Genomic DNA, 19,602 nt, shown 5'->3' with positions numbered 1-19,602 from the left:
GTGTAAGGACAGCAGTGCAACAATGAGACCTAGATTTGCACATACCAGCAGGCATCTTCAAACTGAATTTGAATTATAATGGAGCTGTGAGTGAAAAGGGACCTCTTTGTGAAAAATTTCTTTCACTCCATCAGTGGAGACTGATTCTGTGTGTTAAGGATAAGAATGCAGGCATACACCTGTGTGTTTTCAAGCCTAGGCTTGTAATAAGAAAGCGTATATCTAACAATAGCTTCAAACTGAACAGTGATATAATTTAAAAAAAAACAACTAATTTAGCAAAAAAACAGGCATTTCCTTACATGGCTTATATTTATAGCAAAAAGAGGCAGAAAGGAGGATTTCAAAAACATTTGTTCCTGCATAAGTAGAGTGATTTGATTAGCCATTTTACTTGAAGGTGTGTCAATGGATCAACCGCGTGAGACTGAACCTAGCTTGTCAACATTATACACCAGGTACATTGACGACACTTCCTTCCTCTGGACCCATGGCGAGGAGTCACTGATAAAACTACACAGTGACATCAACAAGTTTCATCCCACCATCAAACTCACATGGACTACTCTCAACTACCTGTCTCGTTCTTGGACACATGCGTCTCCATCAAGGATGCACACCTCAGCACCACACCCTACCGCAGGCCCACAGACAACCTCACAATGCTACGCTTCTCCAGCTTCCACCCAAAACATATTAAAACAGCTGTCCCCTATGGACAAGCCCTACACATACACCGTATCTGTTCAGATGAGGAGGAACGTGACGGACAGAAGTATTCAGGGATGCCCTCACAAGAACGGGGTACAATGCCCAACTCATCAACCACCAGTTCCGACGTGCCACAGCAAGAAACTGTAATGACCTCCTCAGGAGACAGAAACGTGCTGCAACCGACAGGGTACCCTTCATTGTTCAGTATTTCCCAAGAACTGAATAATTACGCCATGTTCTTCGTGACCTGCAACACATTATCAATGAGGATGAGCACCTCATCAAGACCTTCCCCACACCTCCACTACTTGCCTTTAAACAACCGCCAAACCTCAAACAGATCATTGTTTGTAGCAAGCTGTCTGGCCCTCAGGACAACACCATACAACCCTGTCATGGTGGGCGCTGCAAGACGTGTCAGAGTGTGGACATAGATACCACCATTACGTGTGGGGACAGCCCCCACCTTGTACATGGCAGGTACTCATGTGACTCAGCCAACGCTGTCTACCTTATACGTTGGGGAACACTTCAGTGGTCCAGGACATTCAGCCTCAGACCTCGGGTGACCATCCTCCAAGGCGGACTTCGGGACAGGCAGCAGCGAAAAGTGGCCGAGCAGAGGCTGATAGCTAAGTTCGGTACCCATAGGGAGAGGCTCAACCAGGACCTTGGGTTCATATCACATTACAGGTGACCACCATTGCACTACACACACACAGATACTCCTACACACACTCTCTCACACACACACACTCCTATACACACATACACACGGACACACATATACATAGACACCCACACACACTCTTACAGATACACACATTCCCACACTCACACATGCACCGCCTCACAGACTTAAGACACTCTGCACTCACTACACACACACACTTTCTCACACTCACAACCCCCACCCCAGACAGACACACACACACAGACAGACAAAGACCCACATGCACACATATATTTTGTGGGGTGAATTTGTACTTTCAGGGTTACATTGCACTTTGCTCAAAAACTGCATGCATTCATGCAAAACTCCGTTATCTCACTTTTTAGATTAGAATCAATCTAAACATCATGGCATAGACAGACAACACAGGGGGCCAACACCTTCAACATATTGTCTAGCTATCATCATTGTTAACAGCTAACCCGAGAATGCAACTTTTTAAAATAAAGGTTTTGTGATTTACAAATGAAAGAAATGAAACTATCACGGTATTCTAACAGATGAAAGGCTTATCAGACAATCAATTTTTCAATGTATAATTTCAGTTACATCACACTGTAAATTTTTGCTATAAATTCTGTGTTAGGATTGAGCCATCCACTATCACCTGATGAAGGAGCAACGCTCCGAAAGCTAGTGCTTCCAATTAAACCTGTTGGACTATAACCTGGTGTTGTGTGATTTTTAACTTTATACACCCCAGTCCAACACCGGCATCGCCAAATCATAACTTGTGAGACATCCAAGCCAGGAAGGGAGGTGAAATAGTGACTGAGGAATGGAGTTTGTGGCAGACAATGCCTGACATTTTATCAGTCCTGATATCGGGACCAAAAGTGGGTCCCCAATACATATGAGTGAACAATAGGACTAAGGCAGCAAATTGACCTTTGAAGGTCAACTCTGAAGCCCCTTTGGAGCTGTCTCATTGAAACTGATGAACTCTTCATAAAGTGGAAGGTCATGCTAATGTCAGTAGAATTGTAACAACATCATAAAATGGTCACTGTCATTGCAGCATTTGACCAATAACCCTGGTAACAGAAACCCAGCAGATCTCCCTCCACTGCATTTAGCTGCCATGTTACAAACCATTTCAGTCTGGCCTGGTAAAATTCCAGTTGATGTCTTTTGTCTTCTCATTTAGAATTATAGAGTCATACAATGTGGAAACAGACCTGTCGGTCTAACAAGTCCACACCAATCATAATCCCAAACTAAACTAGTCCCACCTGCTTGCATTCAACCCAGATCCCTCCAAACCTTTCCTATTCCTCAAATTATCCAAATGTTTCTTAAATGTTCCAACTGTACCCGCATCCACCACTTTCTCTGGCAGTTCACACACAAACAACTTTCTGTGTAAAAACGTTACACCTCACATCATTTTAACTCTTTCTTCTTTCACTTTAAAAAATGCCCCCTAGTTTTTTAACTCCTCCACCCAAGGGAAAAAGACCATGGTCATTCACCTTATGATTTTCCTCATGATTTTATAAACCTCAATAGGGTCACCTTTAACTTTCTACACTCCCAGTCTTTCTAGTCTATTTTTGTACTTCAAATCTTCCATTCCCAGCCACATCCTGGTAAATCTTTTCTGAACCTTCTCCAGTTTAATAATATCCTTTCTATAACAGGCGATCAGAATTGAACACAGTACTACAGAAGAGGCCACACCAACATCCTGTATAACACCAACATGACATTCCAACTCCGATGCTCAAATTGAGTAATGAAAGCAAGCGTGCTAAACACCCTCTTAATGACCCTGCTGACCAGTGATGCAAATTTTTTTTAAAAATGTACCTGAACCCCTAGGCCTCTATCTTTTACAACACTATCCAGGGCCCCAGCATTAATTGTATAAGTTCTGTCCTTGTTTGTATTACCAAAATGTAATTCCTCACATTTATCTAAATTAAACTCCATCTGCCACTCCTCAGCCCCTTGACCCAAATAATCAAGATTTCTTTGTAATCTTATATAACTTTCTTCATTGTCCATTATAGCACCAATGTTAGTGTCATCTGCATATTTACTAACCATAGCTCCTATATTCTCATCCAAATCATTTATATAAATGACAAACAAAAATGGATCCAGTACCAATCCCTGTGGAACATCACTGGTGACAGACCTCCAATTTGAAAAACAACCCTTTACCACCATCCTCTGTGTCCTGCTGTAAAGCCAATTTTGTATCCAATAGGCATGCACATCCTAAATCCCATGTGCTGTAATGTTACTAATTAGTCTATCACGCGGAGCTTTGTCAAAGGTTTTCCTAAAGTCCAAGTAATCAATGTCTACTGCTCTGTGCAGTATTTTTGGTTACTTTATTAAAAAAACTCAATCAAGTTGTGAAACATGATTTTCCTTCCAAAAAACCATGCTGACTATCCATAATCAATCCTTGCCTCTTATTATGAAGGTGTAGGTATGTGTACTGTACCTTTAAGAGCAAGAGGAAGCTGGCAAGGACTGACAGAGTGTGCTGAACAATTTAAAAATGTAACATTTGCTTGAAACAAATAGCTGGAGTTGCATTGTCAAGGAACAAAAACAAATTCAAATTTGGCCAATCAGTTTAAATTATGCCCCAGATACGAAAATCCAATCGAATTTGAATTTTACCATTGGGATGACATCAAACCAGTGAAAGATCTGATGTTTTGGGCTATAAAACCAGACATTTTGAACAGTTAGGGAGAGAACTGCCAACAACAGCCAAGCAAGCACCAAGACTGCCAGCAGAATAGGTCTCTGAAAGGTACCTGTCCATAAGAGATTTGTACAGAATACTGAAGCCGACTTGGAGAAATCTACAGGAAAATTTCGAAATCCAACGATGATAACTGGTTTCGAAATGAAATTGTCATAAATTTAAGAGGGAATTTATCAGACCAGTATTGTAGAGAGGGAGGTAAAAGATAGGTTTAACAGAAAGGAGTTATAAATAGTTGTTGTTTTAATGTTCTCTGTTGGACTTAAAGAACAATATTGTTAATTTTTAGTTCAAACAGTGACATCTGGGATAGTTCTTTGCCTCTTAAAATTTAACAGATTTCGGTGTGAAGTGAGCTTCTCTGTGGGTCGGGTTTAAACTAGCAGAGGGGTTTACCTCGTGTCGTAACACTCTCCAAAGCATGTAAATCCTATTTTTCAAAATCACCTCCAACAATTTAACCACCACCTATGTCAGACTCACAGGTCAATAGTTTCCAGACATCTCCTTACAGCTTTTCTTAAACAATGTAAATAGAGCAGATGTCTGCTGATCCAGAAGTGTATGTTAGAGAAACTGCGTGACACATCAGAGATAGTGGAGGGCTCAGAAGTGCTGGTGTTGATGTGGAGCTGGGTGCATATGTTAAACCCGATATTCTGTCTAATGAAGAAATGTTGAAAAAGTTGAGTTTATACTCATTGGAGTGTAGAGGAATGAGAGATGATCTTACTGAACCTTTAGGGTTCTGCCTGGGTAGATACTAAGAGGATATTTCCCCTTGTAGAAACTAGGACTGCTTTCAGAATACGGTTTCCCTTATATAAAAGAGAGGAATCCCTTCCATGAATCATTAATTTTTACAATTCTTTACCCAGGGAACAGAGGAGGCTGGATCATTTAATACATTCAAGGTCAAGTTAGACATGTTTTTGATCTATAAGACAGCCAGATTATCAGGACAAACAAGAAAGTGGAGTTGATACCAAAGATTATATTTGGCAAGACCTTACATAATTGTGGAGCAGCATTAAGAGGCCAAATGTCCTACTCCAGCTCCTATTCCTTACATTCTCACATGTTTTTGCCAAGGGCAGCATTTAGATGAGAAATAGATTTGTGCCAAGGATAGATCCTTTTGGGGAGCACCACAATTATTGGTATGAGACTACAGATCATTCTCTGGCTAAAACTGAATATATAAAAAGAATGAAACCAACCGTGGGCAGTCGAGCTTGACAGATGATGAAGGAGAGGCATAAAAGGAAGAGAATGTGGCCAAAAATGTCAGAGGCTGTAGATGCAATAAAAAAAATGACCACAGACAAAGCCAACTAGAATGTCATTTGTGATTTTGGTATGGTCGATCTGTGTTGTGGCAGGGATAGAAAAATGATAGGAATTTTCAATGTATATTGAAATGGAACATTGCAATCCACTACCAATTAAAATATATATAGATTTTGTCACTAAAGCCCTGATAGCAATTGTGAATCATTACTCCAAGTAAAGCAGAGTCAGCATGAGTTATTATGGAGAAATTTCTGTTTCATTGTAAATGCAATATTAAGAATAGTATTTCTGAGGAAGTTTTAATTCCTGAATTCACTTCTCACAAACTAATTTTACTGATTCTTCTTTAAAATGTCACATGTCCCAACAACTACATGCATTTTTAGGCCATTTTTACCACCAAACACCACCTATTTTGAAATCAATAAAATTAGCATATACCAAACCTGCAACTTGCCCAGGCTGTATAGATTAGTATCACATCTTTTGGATTTATCCACTGAGCTACAAGGAAAGTCACTTATGATTTAACATGACAATGTCTTATTTTTCTTTAATATGAATCTACTTTAATTGGAAAACCATGGCACTGTATTCTTATACTGTAACTCAATTGCCAAATGAAATGAAACTCACCCAATTCATGGTCATATTCCTTTCTGAAAAAAAAAGGTAAAAAACAAAATTAATATACTCTTGGTTTCAAAATATTACCTTTCATCTCAATCTTCTTATTCAAGGCATCACCTAAACCTCAAGCAACATGTACTGCAGTTGTAAGACTGATAAAGAAACAAAATGGTTCACTATACAGTTTCAGACCAAATAACATATATCAATGTCAATAACTATTTTCAATTGCAAACATTTTAACAAATATAAAATGAACCAATGTACCCTCTGGAAGGGTATCAGATCTAAAGAAGTACTAATGTTGGAGGGGCATGCTCATGAGCATAATTGAAGAGATTATTTTAAAGGTGGGAAATGGTGCGGAAAAATAGAACAAAATGGAGAACGCGGCAAAATGTAGAAGTTTCTCAGCTGAAAGCGTTGCCACTGAGGGTGAATTGGTGACAAGGGTAATGCAGTATGAGCAGAGTGGGAAGTGAACTGATATGAACAAAAAAGTAGGAGGAGATTGTAAAGGCCAGATTGAGCAAAACAGTGGAAGCACTTGAAGCCTAAATGTGAGACTTGAAATTGATGCGCTGATATTCAGGGATCCCATGGGGATCTACAAAGACTGGAGGGATAAATGTGTGGAATTTTATACAAGATAGAACTCAGGTAGCAGAATTTTGATTAAGTTAGAATTTATATCCAGTCTGAAGGATGTTAAAAAGGTGATAGATGCATGAATTTCAATGAGTGCAGAGATGAGCTAGGAGCATGGGCGTTTATCTTGATAATGGAAGTAGGTAAATGATATTCTGCATGTTAGGATAAGCATTGAGCAGGTAAGGGCGGTCCTTATATGTCAAACAAACTGAGCTGTATTAGGCATCATGGAGAAGAATTTCATCAGCTGTTAGCATCCATACTTCCTGGTAGGTAAACAGATTAGATTTAATTTTGCAAATATTAAATTACAATGAATTCTGGCTTATCTGCAGCTTAATTTTGAGCAAGCTCAGGTGGCACAGTGGCTCACTGGTTAGCACAACTATCTCACAGACCCAGGTTCAACTCTAGCCTCGAGCAACTGTCTGAGTAGAGTTTGCACATTCTTCCCATTACCCATGCCCACCCCCCCAACCCAACTTTTGCGTGTGTTTCCTCTCGGTGCTCCGGTTTCCTTCCACAGTTCAAACACATGCAGGTTAGGTTGATTGTTCAGGGATGAGCAGGCTGGGTGGAATAGCCATGGGAAATGTAGGAATAGGATAGGGTTGGGATGCTCTTCGGACAGGCGGTGTGGACTCAATGCGAAAGCAGCATTCCACATGAGACACTTCAGCACAGAGCTGGTAAGAGGAACAGGAAGAACTCGTGAGGTGCTTTGGTAGTATCCCTACCTCTGAGCCAGAAAACCTAGGCTTAAGTCAACTCAGCAGGTCAGACAATAGAGAAATCCACAGTTAATGTCTCAGTTGGATGACACCTGATCAGAAACCAAACAGAAATTACTGGCTAACCTCAGCAGGTTAGTCAGCACATGTCGAGAGAAAGGTAGTTAACATTTCAGTTTCAGTGACCCTTTTTTTTTAGATTAGATTAGATTACTTACAGTGTGGAAACAGGCCCTTCGGCCCAACAAGTCCACACCGCCCCGCCGAAGCGCAACCCACCCATACCCCTACCCCTACATGTACTCCTTACCTAACACTATGGGCAATTTTAGCATTGCCAATTCACCTGACCTGCACATCTTTGGACTGTGGGAGGAAACCGGAGCACCCGGAGGAAACCCACGCAGACACGGGGAGAACGTGCAAACTCCACACAGTCAGTCGCCTGAGGCGGGAATTGAACCCGGGTCTCTGGCGCTGTGAGGCAGCAGTGCTAACCACTGTGCCACCGTGCAGACCCTTCTTCAGAACTGATAGAAAAGGTTGGTACGTATGTTACAGGAGGGGTGGGAGATGGAGTGAACAATAGGTAGAAATGGAGAGAGAACAACAAAGGACTGGATAAAGGTCCTTCTGGGAGAATGAGTTTATCAGTTTTGATGAAATGCCAACATGGGCCTGAAATGTTGACTCTGATTCTCTCAATATAGACACTGTCTGATCACTGTCAGTAATTCCAGCATTTTGTGGGTTTTTTACAGATCTCCAGCATGACTGGGATTTTGCTTTTGTATCTCAATCATGTTTTGCTTCAGTATTTTCTGTCATGTTTTCTTCTTGACAAGCTTTCCCTCTGGAATCCTTTCTATTGCACCCAAGGTGGATACTCCAAAACCTTTGTTTTTCCTGAAAGCTGGACATCCTTGAAGGGCTGGATGGATGGATCTTGGTTACTGAAATAATAAGTGGAGTATAACATCTCCTCCAGGTCAGTGGAGGAAGGATATAGGTCTTTGATTGTTTTTGCCTCAATAAAGCATCTAATTGAGGAGTAGGTTTGGTGATTATTTCTAGACTTAAGGTAACATCAAGATTTTCACTGTGTGTTCAGGTCTGTGATCTTTTGTTTCATGATTCCTTACAAATTGCTTTTTATATAAAAGAGTGATGAGTCCCAGGTTCGATTCCAGCCTCTGGTAACTGTCTGTGTGGAGTTTGCACATTCTCCCCTTGTCTGCATGGGTTTCCTCCGGGTGCTCTGGTTTCCTCCCACAGTCCAAATATGTGCCGGTCAGGTGAATTGGCCATGCTAAATTGCCCATAGTGTTAGGTGCATTAGTCAGAGGGAAATGGGTCTGGGTGGGTCACTCTTTGGAGGATTGGTTGGGCCGAAGGGCCTTTTTCCATTCTGTAAGAAATCTAATCTAATCTTAATACTAGGTGGTATAACCAGTTGGCAGCTTTCTAAATAATTGCATAAATACTTATAAACATTGCTCAATGCCAGTCCTAATTTAATATTCTTCATTAGTGAAAGTCAAGTTCACAAAATGAAGCTGTTTATGGCAGGACCTCCATGAAATTTCCCCATTTCTCAACAATAATTATGAGCTTTGTGAAGTAGGCTTTTATGTAAGACACTGCAATAATTTTCACTGGTTTGATTATAGTTTTCATAGAAATTTGCTACTAAGGATCGCAGAAGCTCTTCAATCTCAGTGTGTAGCATTAACAGATGAACAGAATCACTGTTAAAAAACTTTCAGATACATTTCGCAAAACTGGCAAACATCATAAATTTGAATTGTAATCAATAAATATTTTGTTAGAGCAATACCTCATTTTAATGCCAAGCTCGAACTTACAGAAAAGTTTTATGGACACAAAAATCTACAGCCAAATTATCCAAGAAAAGGTAATGGATCGATATTGCTCATTGCTTTGGTATCAAGTGTTTTGTAAGTTATGGGAGAGAAAAACACAAACTGACATCTGACAACATCAGAGTTTTTGAAACAGAGAGAAACTAGGAGACAGGTTTCCTTTTATGTTCTTGATGAAATTGCATCTGTCTTTAAATTCCAGAGCAGTGGGTTTGTTCAAAATCAGTGACATCAAAAATGTAAATACTTGCATTTGTCCAATGGTCATAAAGTGCCAGAAAAGCTCAGTATCTGGAGAGGGAAGCAGAACTGATTTTTCAACTCAAATATGATTCCTTAAGGATGTTAGTGTTTAATTTGAGTTTTGAGAGTTGCATCATTATTTCTGGTCATTCTCATTACTGAATGCTAGATATGCTTTTCTCAACTTTAAATGACGCACCTCTGGAGCTGGTGGGACATGACCGCTGTGTCACAGACCCCTACCCTGAATAGTAGAGTAGCCGGTTAGAGATAGTTTTACCCTTAATGTATATCCCAATGTTGAATGAAAGTAAGTGAGACACTTTTAATAGTCACAGAAGAAACACTTTATATCCCCTTGTAACACTCTGTTGTACCCGGGGAAAAAGTTTCTGACTGTCGACTCTATCTATTCCTCTGATCATCTTATAAACCTCTATCAAGTCACCCCTCATCCTTCGCCGTTCCAATGAGAAAAGGCCTAGCACTCTCAACCTATCCTCGTACGACCTATTCTCCATTCCAGGCAACATCCTGGTAAATCTTCTCTGCACCCTCTCCAAAGCTTCCACATCTTTCCTAAAGTGAGGCGACCAGAACTGCACACAGTACTCCAAATGTGGCCTAACCAAAGTCCTGTACAGTTGCAACATCACTTCACGACTCTTGAATTCAATCCCTCTGCTAATGAACGCTAATACACCATAGGCCTTCTTACAAGCTCTAACCACCTGAGTGGCAACTTTCAAAGACCTATGAACATAGACCCCAAGATCTCTCTGTTCCTCCACCTCACTAAGAACCCTACCGTTAACCCTGTATTCCGCAATCTTATTTGTCTTTCCAAAATGGACAACCTCACACTTGGCAGGGTTGAACTCCATCTGCCACTCCTCAGCCCAGCTCTGCAGCATATCCAAGTCCCTTTGCAGCCGACGAGAGCCCTCCTCACTATCCAGAACTCCATCAATCTTCGTATCATCTGCAAATTTACTGACCCACCCTTCGACTCCCTCATCCAAGTCATTAATAAAAATTACGAACAGCAGAGGACCCAGAACTGATCCCTGCGGAACTCCACTTGTAACTGGGCTCCAGGCTGAATATTTACCATCTACCACCACTCTCTGACTTCGACCGGTTAGCCAGTTTTCTATCCAATTGGCCAAATTTCCCTCTATCCCATGCCTCCTGACTTTCCGCATAAGCCTACCATGGGGAACCTTATCAAATGCCTTACTAAAATCCATGTATACTACATCCACTGCTCTACCCACATCCACATGCTTGGTCACCTCCTCAAAGAATTCAATCAGACTTGTAAGGCAAGACCTACCCTTCACAAATCCGTGCTGGCTGTCCCTAATCAAGCAGTGCCTTTCCAGATACTCATAAATCCTATCCCTCAGTACCCTTTCCATTACTTTACCTACCACCGAAGTAAGACTAACTGGCCTGTAATTCCCGGGGTTATCCCTATTCCCTTTTTTGAACAGGGGCACAACATTCGCCACTCTCCAGTCCCCTGGTACCACCCCCGTTGACAGTGAAGATGAAAAGATCATTGCCAACGGTACTGCAATTTCCTCTCTTGCTTCCCACATAATCCTAGGGTATATCCCATCAGGCCCGGGGGACTTGTCTATCCTCAAGTTGTTCAAAATGTCCAACACATCTTCCTTCCTAACATGTATCTCCTCTAGCTTACCAGTCCGTTTCACACTCTTCTCTTCAACAATACGGTTCCTCTTGTACCCTCAGGGGTGGGTTCTTTACCCAGAGAGTGGTGGGGGCATGGAATGCGCTGCCTGTGGGAGTGGTAGAGTCAGAATCTTTGGTGACCTTTAAGCAGCAATTGGATAGGTACATGGATGGGTGCTTAAGCTAGGACAAATGTTCGGCACAACATCGTGGGCCGAAGGGCCTGTTCTGTGCTGTATTGTTCTATGTTCTATGTTCTATGTTCAAGATATAGGTGACTGAGTGGGTGTCAACATCAGATCAGGCAGACAGGGTCTGATTTCGTTTCCCCCATTGAATTTGATTCAGGAAGTGGACATGCTGTCAAAACACCCCTTGACCCCACCTTCCACATCTACCCATCACCAGAAATCTCAGGCCTCTGTCTGAAAGGAGATGAAGGCAGCAATTTTCCCTTCCCTGCAAAGGTCTGGGGCAAATATCACTATCCATGTCACTATCCATGCAGTGTGGTTCTGCATTGTCAGCTGCCTTTTAAAGTCCAAGTGATGGTGGTCTATTCAGGAATATGCAAGAAGTGTTGAGATCTTCTGGCTACAGCGAGTGGTAGAATCAGACAAGAGGGATGCTATTGGGGCACGGTAGTTCATTAATGAGGCGACTTTGACATGAGAGCACAAGAAAACCCACTAGCTATCAAGGACAGGAATCCTCCAAGAAGTTCAATGGAAGTGAGACAGCCAAGACTTAGTCCAGTGTCTCCTGAATAAAAGTGGAAAGTTGAGGCAACCATACAGGCTGCCTGGTCTTGTCAGGTGATTATATCTGTCAGTTTAAGGCAGTAACATTGTTTTTAAAACCACTTTTAACCCATGGAAGTCTCATCTATTAAAATCAGATAAAAGCTGAATATTGAGAAACCATTTTCATGATAATTTTAACAATATAAAAGAAACAACTCCAATTTCAACTTTACTGTACTTTAACCTTATCGAGGTTTTTAAAATTATTTTATGGGATGTGGATATTGCTGGCAAGGCCAGTTTTTTTTTGCATATTTATTTTAACTATTGTGTCTGAGTGCCCATGTATATATTCTTTCTACTTTTTTTGTCATTTTTTACACTTTACAATTGATTGTGTTCTGCCTTTTGAAGTTTTAAGATAGATCAGTCACAATCTGTTACCAAATATTCAGAAAAACAATACTCCAATTTCTGGACAGGTGTAATCCAATGAAGTGCAAATTACCATACTATTAGAAATTATAAGTATTGGAACTCTCATCATCAGACCTGGGGAACGTCACTAGAGTTTCCTGAGGGGGTGGGTCAGTGCAAATTTGATTAGCACCTGAAAACCAACACAGCGAACATGAATCACACAGTCTACCATAATTGCTCCTTCCAAATCAGACAAAATTATAGAATGCAGCCAGCACTTAACAGGCTACGAAAGAGGTGAAGTCCTCAGCTACTACAAGTGAATGTGAAGCTAGTGTACCTAAAAGCAGCCTACAGTACCTAAAGCCAGGCAAGAAAACAGGTAGGTGTATTCTGGTTGCAACAGGTTCTGTAGGTGGTTGGAGAAGAGTGTGTTCTGAGCAGAAAGAGTACTGAAGAACGATGCAACAAAACAAGGCTCTTGCTCAGTGGTAAAACATTACTGCGTGCCTTGATGCTGGAGGTTCACAGCAAGGAAGGTCATGAAGGGCTTCCAGGCAAACACTGAAGAAGCAGTGGCAGTCAATAATAAGATCAATGATATCCCATGAGAGATGAGGGTCAGGGTTTGCTTCTTTAAATGGCATATCCTTACAAATGAACATCGAGTCTCATGGACTGTTCCCGTCACCACCTTGCCTTCATTCAGATGACACTAAGCTCTACTGGCCACATTTCATACCTCATATTCAGAGCTTCAGCTCCTCCTCTCACACAGCACTGCTGCAAGCATCGTGCCCCCATTTCTCAGTTTCCACACGCAACCAGCTATGCTAGCCACATCAGTCAAGCGCATTGCACCACATTCTCATTTCCCTCTCCGTTATTAGACAAGTCAACCCACAAGCATGAGCAGCAGGTGTAAACCAGCAGGGCCAGGCACAGCTGTCTGCCCTTATGTGACGGCAGAGACAATACTCACCATTATCACAGCAGCCATGGCTAAAGCTGGGACCAGCTGTAGGACTAAAGCCAGGATGACAGTATACTAATTAGAATCATAGAATGCCTATTGTGCAGATGGAGGCCATAAAGTCCTCTGAGTCTGCACCAACCCTCTGAAGAACATCCCACTTCGACTCAGCACTCCTTATTGCCATATTGTCACTGTGCACCCCTTGGCACATGGGAAAATTTAGTGTGGCCAATCCAACTAACCTATACACCTTTGGACTGTGGGAAGAAATGGGAACACCCAGAGGCAGCCCACACAGATCCACGGGGAAAATGTGCCATTGTACACAGACAGTCGTCCAAGGCTGGAATCGAATCCAGGTCCCTGGCACTGTGAGGCAGCAGTGCTAACCACTGAGCCACCATGATGCCCATTGTCATCTTTCTCACAACCCGCTCCCCCCTCATCCCACAATATCATTTCATTTAGAAGATGCAGATGGTCTATTCATGCACCACTTGCTTTCCTGCCCCTCTCCTCAATGCAACTCTATCATTAAAACTTTCTCTTTTCGCGAACTGTAACTTGCCTAGCCAGTAATGCAGTACATTGAAAAAGGTGGAGAAGTGGATAAGGAACAAGTACTGTTCTGACACTTTTAATCACCAGCTCAACAGTACATGTATTTAGAGGGTACCAATGTGGCAGGATCTGTACATGATGAGCCAGTGGGCATGATTGGCCTGCAGCTAGCACAGAGAGAAAGGATGGCACTGGTGTCAACTTCCTGAAGAGCAATTTACATATGAGTTCTGATTCAGAAGAACAATTTACTTATGAGCTGTAATTCAGAAGACCTAAATGAGAACTTAGATGCATTGTCTACAGAAAAGGACAGATGAATATGAACACAGAAATGCTTGCTGCATCTGAAGGCCGACTGGAAAGCTTGTAATTGATGCCCAGGAACATGGAGATGCTCAGCACAACACTTACCTTTGAGCAGAGTTTGGAGCTAATTTTTTCCAGCATGAAAATATTAGACAATTCCAATTCTGCTTTTGAGGACCCAGCTATGACACAGTGTTTGATGCCAACGTTTCAGTAATTATCTAAGTACAAGCAGAAAACATTAGAGGTTTGCAGTGGAAACCCAAACTGAAGTCATGAATGGTCAGCTTGTTGCTACACAAGTTCAGACTGCAACTATTCCAGCGATGAATGCGAGTGTACTCAGGGATTTGCAGGGTGTCACTGCAGTCCAGCAATCCTTTGTTCACCACAATGCAGGAATTGCTGAGAATTTACCCCAGGGAATTTGGAATTGTTCCTTGGAGTATGATTCAATTGTCCTCTTTGAGGGTGTCAGCTTTGTTCTGCTTCTGCTGGGACACTGCGACATTCTTGCTGTTGCCTTTCATGGAGTCCGTCCAGACCACTGTTGCCCAAGCCAGTAAGGTGTAGTCTGAGACTGAGCCTCTTAGGTACAGAGCTGCTTGAGGTTAGACTGCAAGACTCCCACGCAATGCCAATAGCCTTTCATCAGCCAAAACGCACAAAAACAGGCAGAAGAACATAGAATATCACAGCACAGTACGGACACTTTGGCCCTCAATGTTGCGCCAACCTGTGGAACCAATCTGAAGCCCATCTAACCTACACTATTCTATTCTTGTCCATATGCCTATCCAATGACCATTTAAATGCCCTTAAAGTTGGAGAATCTACTACTGTGCCCAGCAATGCGTTTCACGCCCCTACTACTCTGAGTAAAGAAACTAACTCAGACATCAGACCTTTATCTATTACCCCTACATTTAAAGCTATGTCTCCTTGTACTAGACATCACCATCCAAGGAAAAAGGCTCTCCCTGTCCACCCTATCTAACCCTCTGACTATCTTATATGTCTCAATTATGTCACCTCTCAACCTTCTTCTCTCGAATGAAAACAGCCTCAAGTCCCTCAGTCATTCCTCATAAGACCTTCACTCCATAGCAGGCATCATTCTAGTAAATCTCCCCTGAACTCTTTCCAAAGCTTTCACATCTTTCCTATAATAGTGACCAGAACTGTATGTAATACTCCAAGTGTGGCCGCACCAGAGTTTTGTACAGCTGCAGCATGCCCTTCTGCCTCCAAAACTCAATCCCTCTACCAATAACAGCTAACACACCATATGTGTTCTTAACAACTCTATCAACCTGGGTGGCAACTTTCAAAGGATCTATGTACCTGGACACCGAGATCTCTCTGTTCATCTACACTACCAAGAATCTTACCATTAGCCCAGTACTCTGCATTCCTGTTACTCCTTCCAAAGTGAATCACCTCACATTTTTCTACATTAAACTCCATTTGCCACCTCTCAGTCCAGCTCTGCAGCTTATCTATGTCTCTCTGTAATCTAAAACATCCTTCATCACTATTCACAACTCTACAGACCTTAGTGTCATCCACAAATTTACTAAACCATCCTTCTATGCCCTCAACCAGGTCATTTAAAAATGACAGAAAACAGTGGACCCAAAACAGATCCTTGCATCACCCCACGAGTAAGTGAACTCCAGGATGAATATTTCCCATCAACTGCCATCCTCTGTCTTCTTTCAGCTAGCCAATTTCAGATCCAAAATGCTAAATCACCCTCAATCCCATGCCTCCGATTTTTGTGCAATAGCCTACCATGGGGAATCTTATCAAATGCCTTACTGAAATCTATATACCCCACATCAACTATTTTACCCTCATCTACCTGTTTAGCCACCTTCTCAAAGAACTCAATAAGGTTTGTGAGGCACGACCTACCCTTCACAAAACCGTGTTGACTACTCCTAATCAACTTATTCCTTTCTAGACGATTATAAATCCTATCTCTTATAACCTTTTCCAACCCTTTACTCACAACCAAAGTAAGGCTCACAAGTCTATAATTTCAAGGGTTGTCTCTACTCCCCTTCTTGAACAAGGGAACAACATTTGCTATCCTCCAATCTTCTGGCACTATTCCTGTGGACAATGATGACATAAAGATCAAAGCCAAAGGCATGGCACTCTCCTCCCTGGCTTCTCGAGAATCCTAGGATTAATCCCATCTGCCCCATGGGACTTATCTATTTTTACACTTTCCAGAATTGCTAACACCTCTTCCTTATGCACCTCAATCTCACCTTGTCTAGTAGCCTGTATCTCAGTATTCTCCTCGACCACATTGTCTTTTTCTAGTATGAATACTGACAAAAAGTATTCATTTAGCACTTCCCCTAGCTCCTCTGACTCCATGCACAACTTCCCACTACAAGGCTTGACTGGCCCTAATCTTACTCTAGTCATTCTTTTATTCCTAACATAGCCAGATCTTTCCTGGCTAACTTGTAATTCTCAAGCGCCCTAACTGAGCCATCACATCTCATCCTTCCATAAGCCGCCTTCTTCCTCTTGACAAGAGATTCAACTTCCTCAGTAAACCATGGCTCCTGCGGTCAACAACTTGGTCCCTGCCTGACCGGTACATAATTATCAAGGACTCGCAGTAGCTGGTCCTTGAATAAGCTTCACATTTCAACTGTGCCCATCCCTGCAGTTTCCTTCCCCATCCTATGCATCCTAAAAGAACAACTAGTAAAGAAAGACTAAGTAAATGTATACAAAGAGAATTTGATGATTTTTGACTGGTTTGATTTAAAATAATGCTTTAAAATGTCTATTTTGTGTTGGCTTTTCTTTTTGCCCTGTGACCAAGGAGATTGTGCAATAGCTTGTAACTGAGACCAGATAAGCTGTTGGCCAATGTGAAAAGGGAAGTGCAGTCATAGTAACGGGTCTATCCATCAGATTAGCAGATTACTAATAGGAGATATTGTGCTTTATTTTCGTTTTCCCCTCCTCATGTTCCTTTTCCTCAACTGTTTCCCATAAACCTGGTGGCAAAGGTATTATCCTCATGGTGGTGCAAATATTTAAAATACAGTGTACCATGAAATCATGTCACACAGTCTGTTAAGTATTGTGATAAAGTCAGTGTAACTTTCAGAGACATGCTCATGGTAACAGCATTACAACGTAGTATGTGATCTGAGGGGATCACCTGAACCATGTTACTCTACTAGAGGTTGTTCCTCTGTTGTAAACTCATAGAGTGATATTAGCCAAAACATTTATGTGCCTGTGATTGTAATTTTTATATGTAAGGTAATTGTAAAAGTGTTACTTTCTTCAATACCATGATATCTATGCTCAGTTTGTTATGTTATGAGGAATAACATAAGTAGATTTAGATTACATTACATTACAGTGTGGAAACAGGCCCTTCAGCCCAACAAGTCCACACCGACCTGCCAAAGCGCAACCCGCCCATACCCCTATCCCTGCATTTACATTTACCCCTTACCTAACACTACAGGCAACTTAGTATAGCCAATTCACCTAACCTGCACATCTTTGGACTGTGGGAGGAAACCGGAGCACCCGGAGGAAACGCACGCAGACACGGGGAGAACGTGCAAACTTCACACAGTCAGTCATCTGAGGTGGGAATTGAACCCGGGTCTCTGGCGCTGTGAGGCAGCAGTGCAAACCACTGTGCCACCGTGCTGCCCACATACAGTATTTCCAGATCTGCTGCATTAATCTGTTGGAGGCAAAGTCACAACAGTAAGTGGTACAGGGTTCTTCAAGACAATTAGGAATTCAATGTTCTACTCAATGTCATTTTGCCTGACAGCATGGTTTCTGTTTTACGTGTGTTTTCCATGTGTGCATAGATAGCCCTCATCACTCAACAGCCACCCTTTGGTTTCTTTCAGTCACTGAAATGTTGATGGGACAATGTCCTAATAGGACTGTATCATAATGGAACAGACAGTGCAAAAAAACATAGATGGTTAACAATCAAAATTTGTGGTCCCAATTTTCTTCCTGAGTCATATGTTGTGTTCTTTCATTTCCTTTTCAGTCCAAGTTCATCCTGAACCCCTGAAGTAGACTACAGCCATAATCCAGATTCTGTACAACACTCAGCCATTCCAGACTCAAGACACAGCTTCACCTTTTACATCTCCATCTATAACAGCTGTCCCCACATTAGCCTCAAGCCTTAAACCAGTCTCCTATAAACTTCAAATATAGACCGTGCCCAGTCACATTCACATCTGCTTTTCCTCAATCCCAACTGGATCTATAGTCCAGCCTCAGTCCATCCCTCTAAATAACGGCAGAGCAGACACACAAGCAATTTAGCTGTGGCTTTAAACACTTTAGGTTTTTAGACCTGTTAGTGTTTTAAATGGTATTGCAAATTATCCAAAAGAAAAAGATTACATTAGTATAATAAAGATTGAGAATATGGTCATAAATCAAAATTACAGATAAATATGTAAGTCTATTAAGAATTGAAATAAATCTATTGGTGTTCAGAAAAATACTTGTTCCTAAGCAGATTGTCAGGAAATAATATCCTGCCTCATTTGTCGCTTTCAATAAACTAACGTAACATAGTTTTGCAAAATTCAGATGTGTAACAGACTGCAACATTAAACTAGTGTTAGATGTGACAAAACATGCAATTCACATTCTTAAGGATATACTCTTCCAACATTAGATCCAAAGCAGATTGCTAGTGCTCAAAGGGTAGGGGTTTGAAAAGGAAAATACTTCTTTTTTTAGTACTTTCACGATCATCAAACACATCAAAAGTATTTTACAGCCAATGAAACCCATTTCTGAAGAGTATTCACTATTGTAGTGTATGAAATTGAGTAGCTAACTTGTGTTCTGTAAACTCCCACCAATAGTCTCCTAATGACTAGATATTTTATTTGTTGTGATGTTGATTGAGGGGTCAATATCAGTAAGGAGAGCGGGAAAACTCCCCTGGCATTCTTCGAAGCAGTACCAGGGGATCTTTGGCTTTTACCTCAGCAGGCAAATGGAACGTCCGTTAGATATCTCGTCCATTTAACAGTCTAGTGGTCCCTCAGTACTATTTGCAATATGGCGCTCAGTCCCTGGAGTGGGACTGAAACAAGACAGCTTACAATTCAGAGATGAGTGAACTGCCAACAGAACCATGGCTAACATGCATCTTTGCATCTGTGCTATGCAAAATGGACTGATATTGAAACTCTTTAGAGTACATCAGAAAATGTGTAATCACAAGACAACTGACTAAAATTAGCT

The 19,602-nt window shown here is 41.6% G+C and overlaps 1 protein-coding gene across 1 annotated transcript in view; it reads right to left on the bottom strand.

Annotated features, from left to right (window-relative positions):
- Window positions 1–19,602, bottom strand: part of LOC122555101 (uncharacterized) — a 53,758-nt gene that overhangs the window by 21,600 nt on the left and 12,556 nt on the right. Inside the window, exon 2 of the mRNA XM_043700781.2 lies at window positions 6,105–6,127. Coding sequence (XP_043556716.1) covers window positions 6,105–6,127 — 23 coding nt within the window. The remainder of the gene's footprint in view (window positions 1–6,104; window positions 6,128–19,602) is intronic.

Source organism: Chiloscyllium plagiosum, unplaced genomic scaffold (genome assembly GCF_037043375.1).
Source record: "Chiloscyllium plagiosum isolate Xiang-an unplaced genomic scaffold, Cpla_swu_hap1 HiC_scaffold_12, whole genome shotgun sequence".
Classification (NCBI taxonomy): Eukaryota; Metazoa; Chordata; class Chondrichthyes; order Orectolobiformes; family Hemiscylliidae; genus Chiloscyllium; species Chiloscyllium plagiosum.
This window is presented reverse-complemented; position numbering and strand designations above follow the sequence as displayed.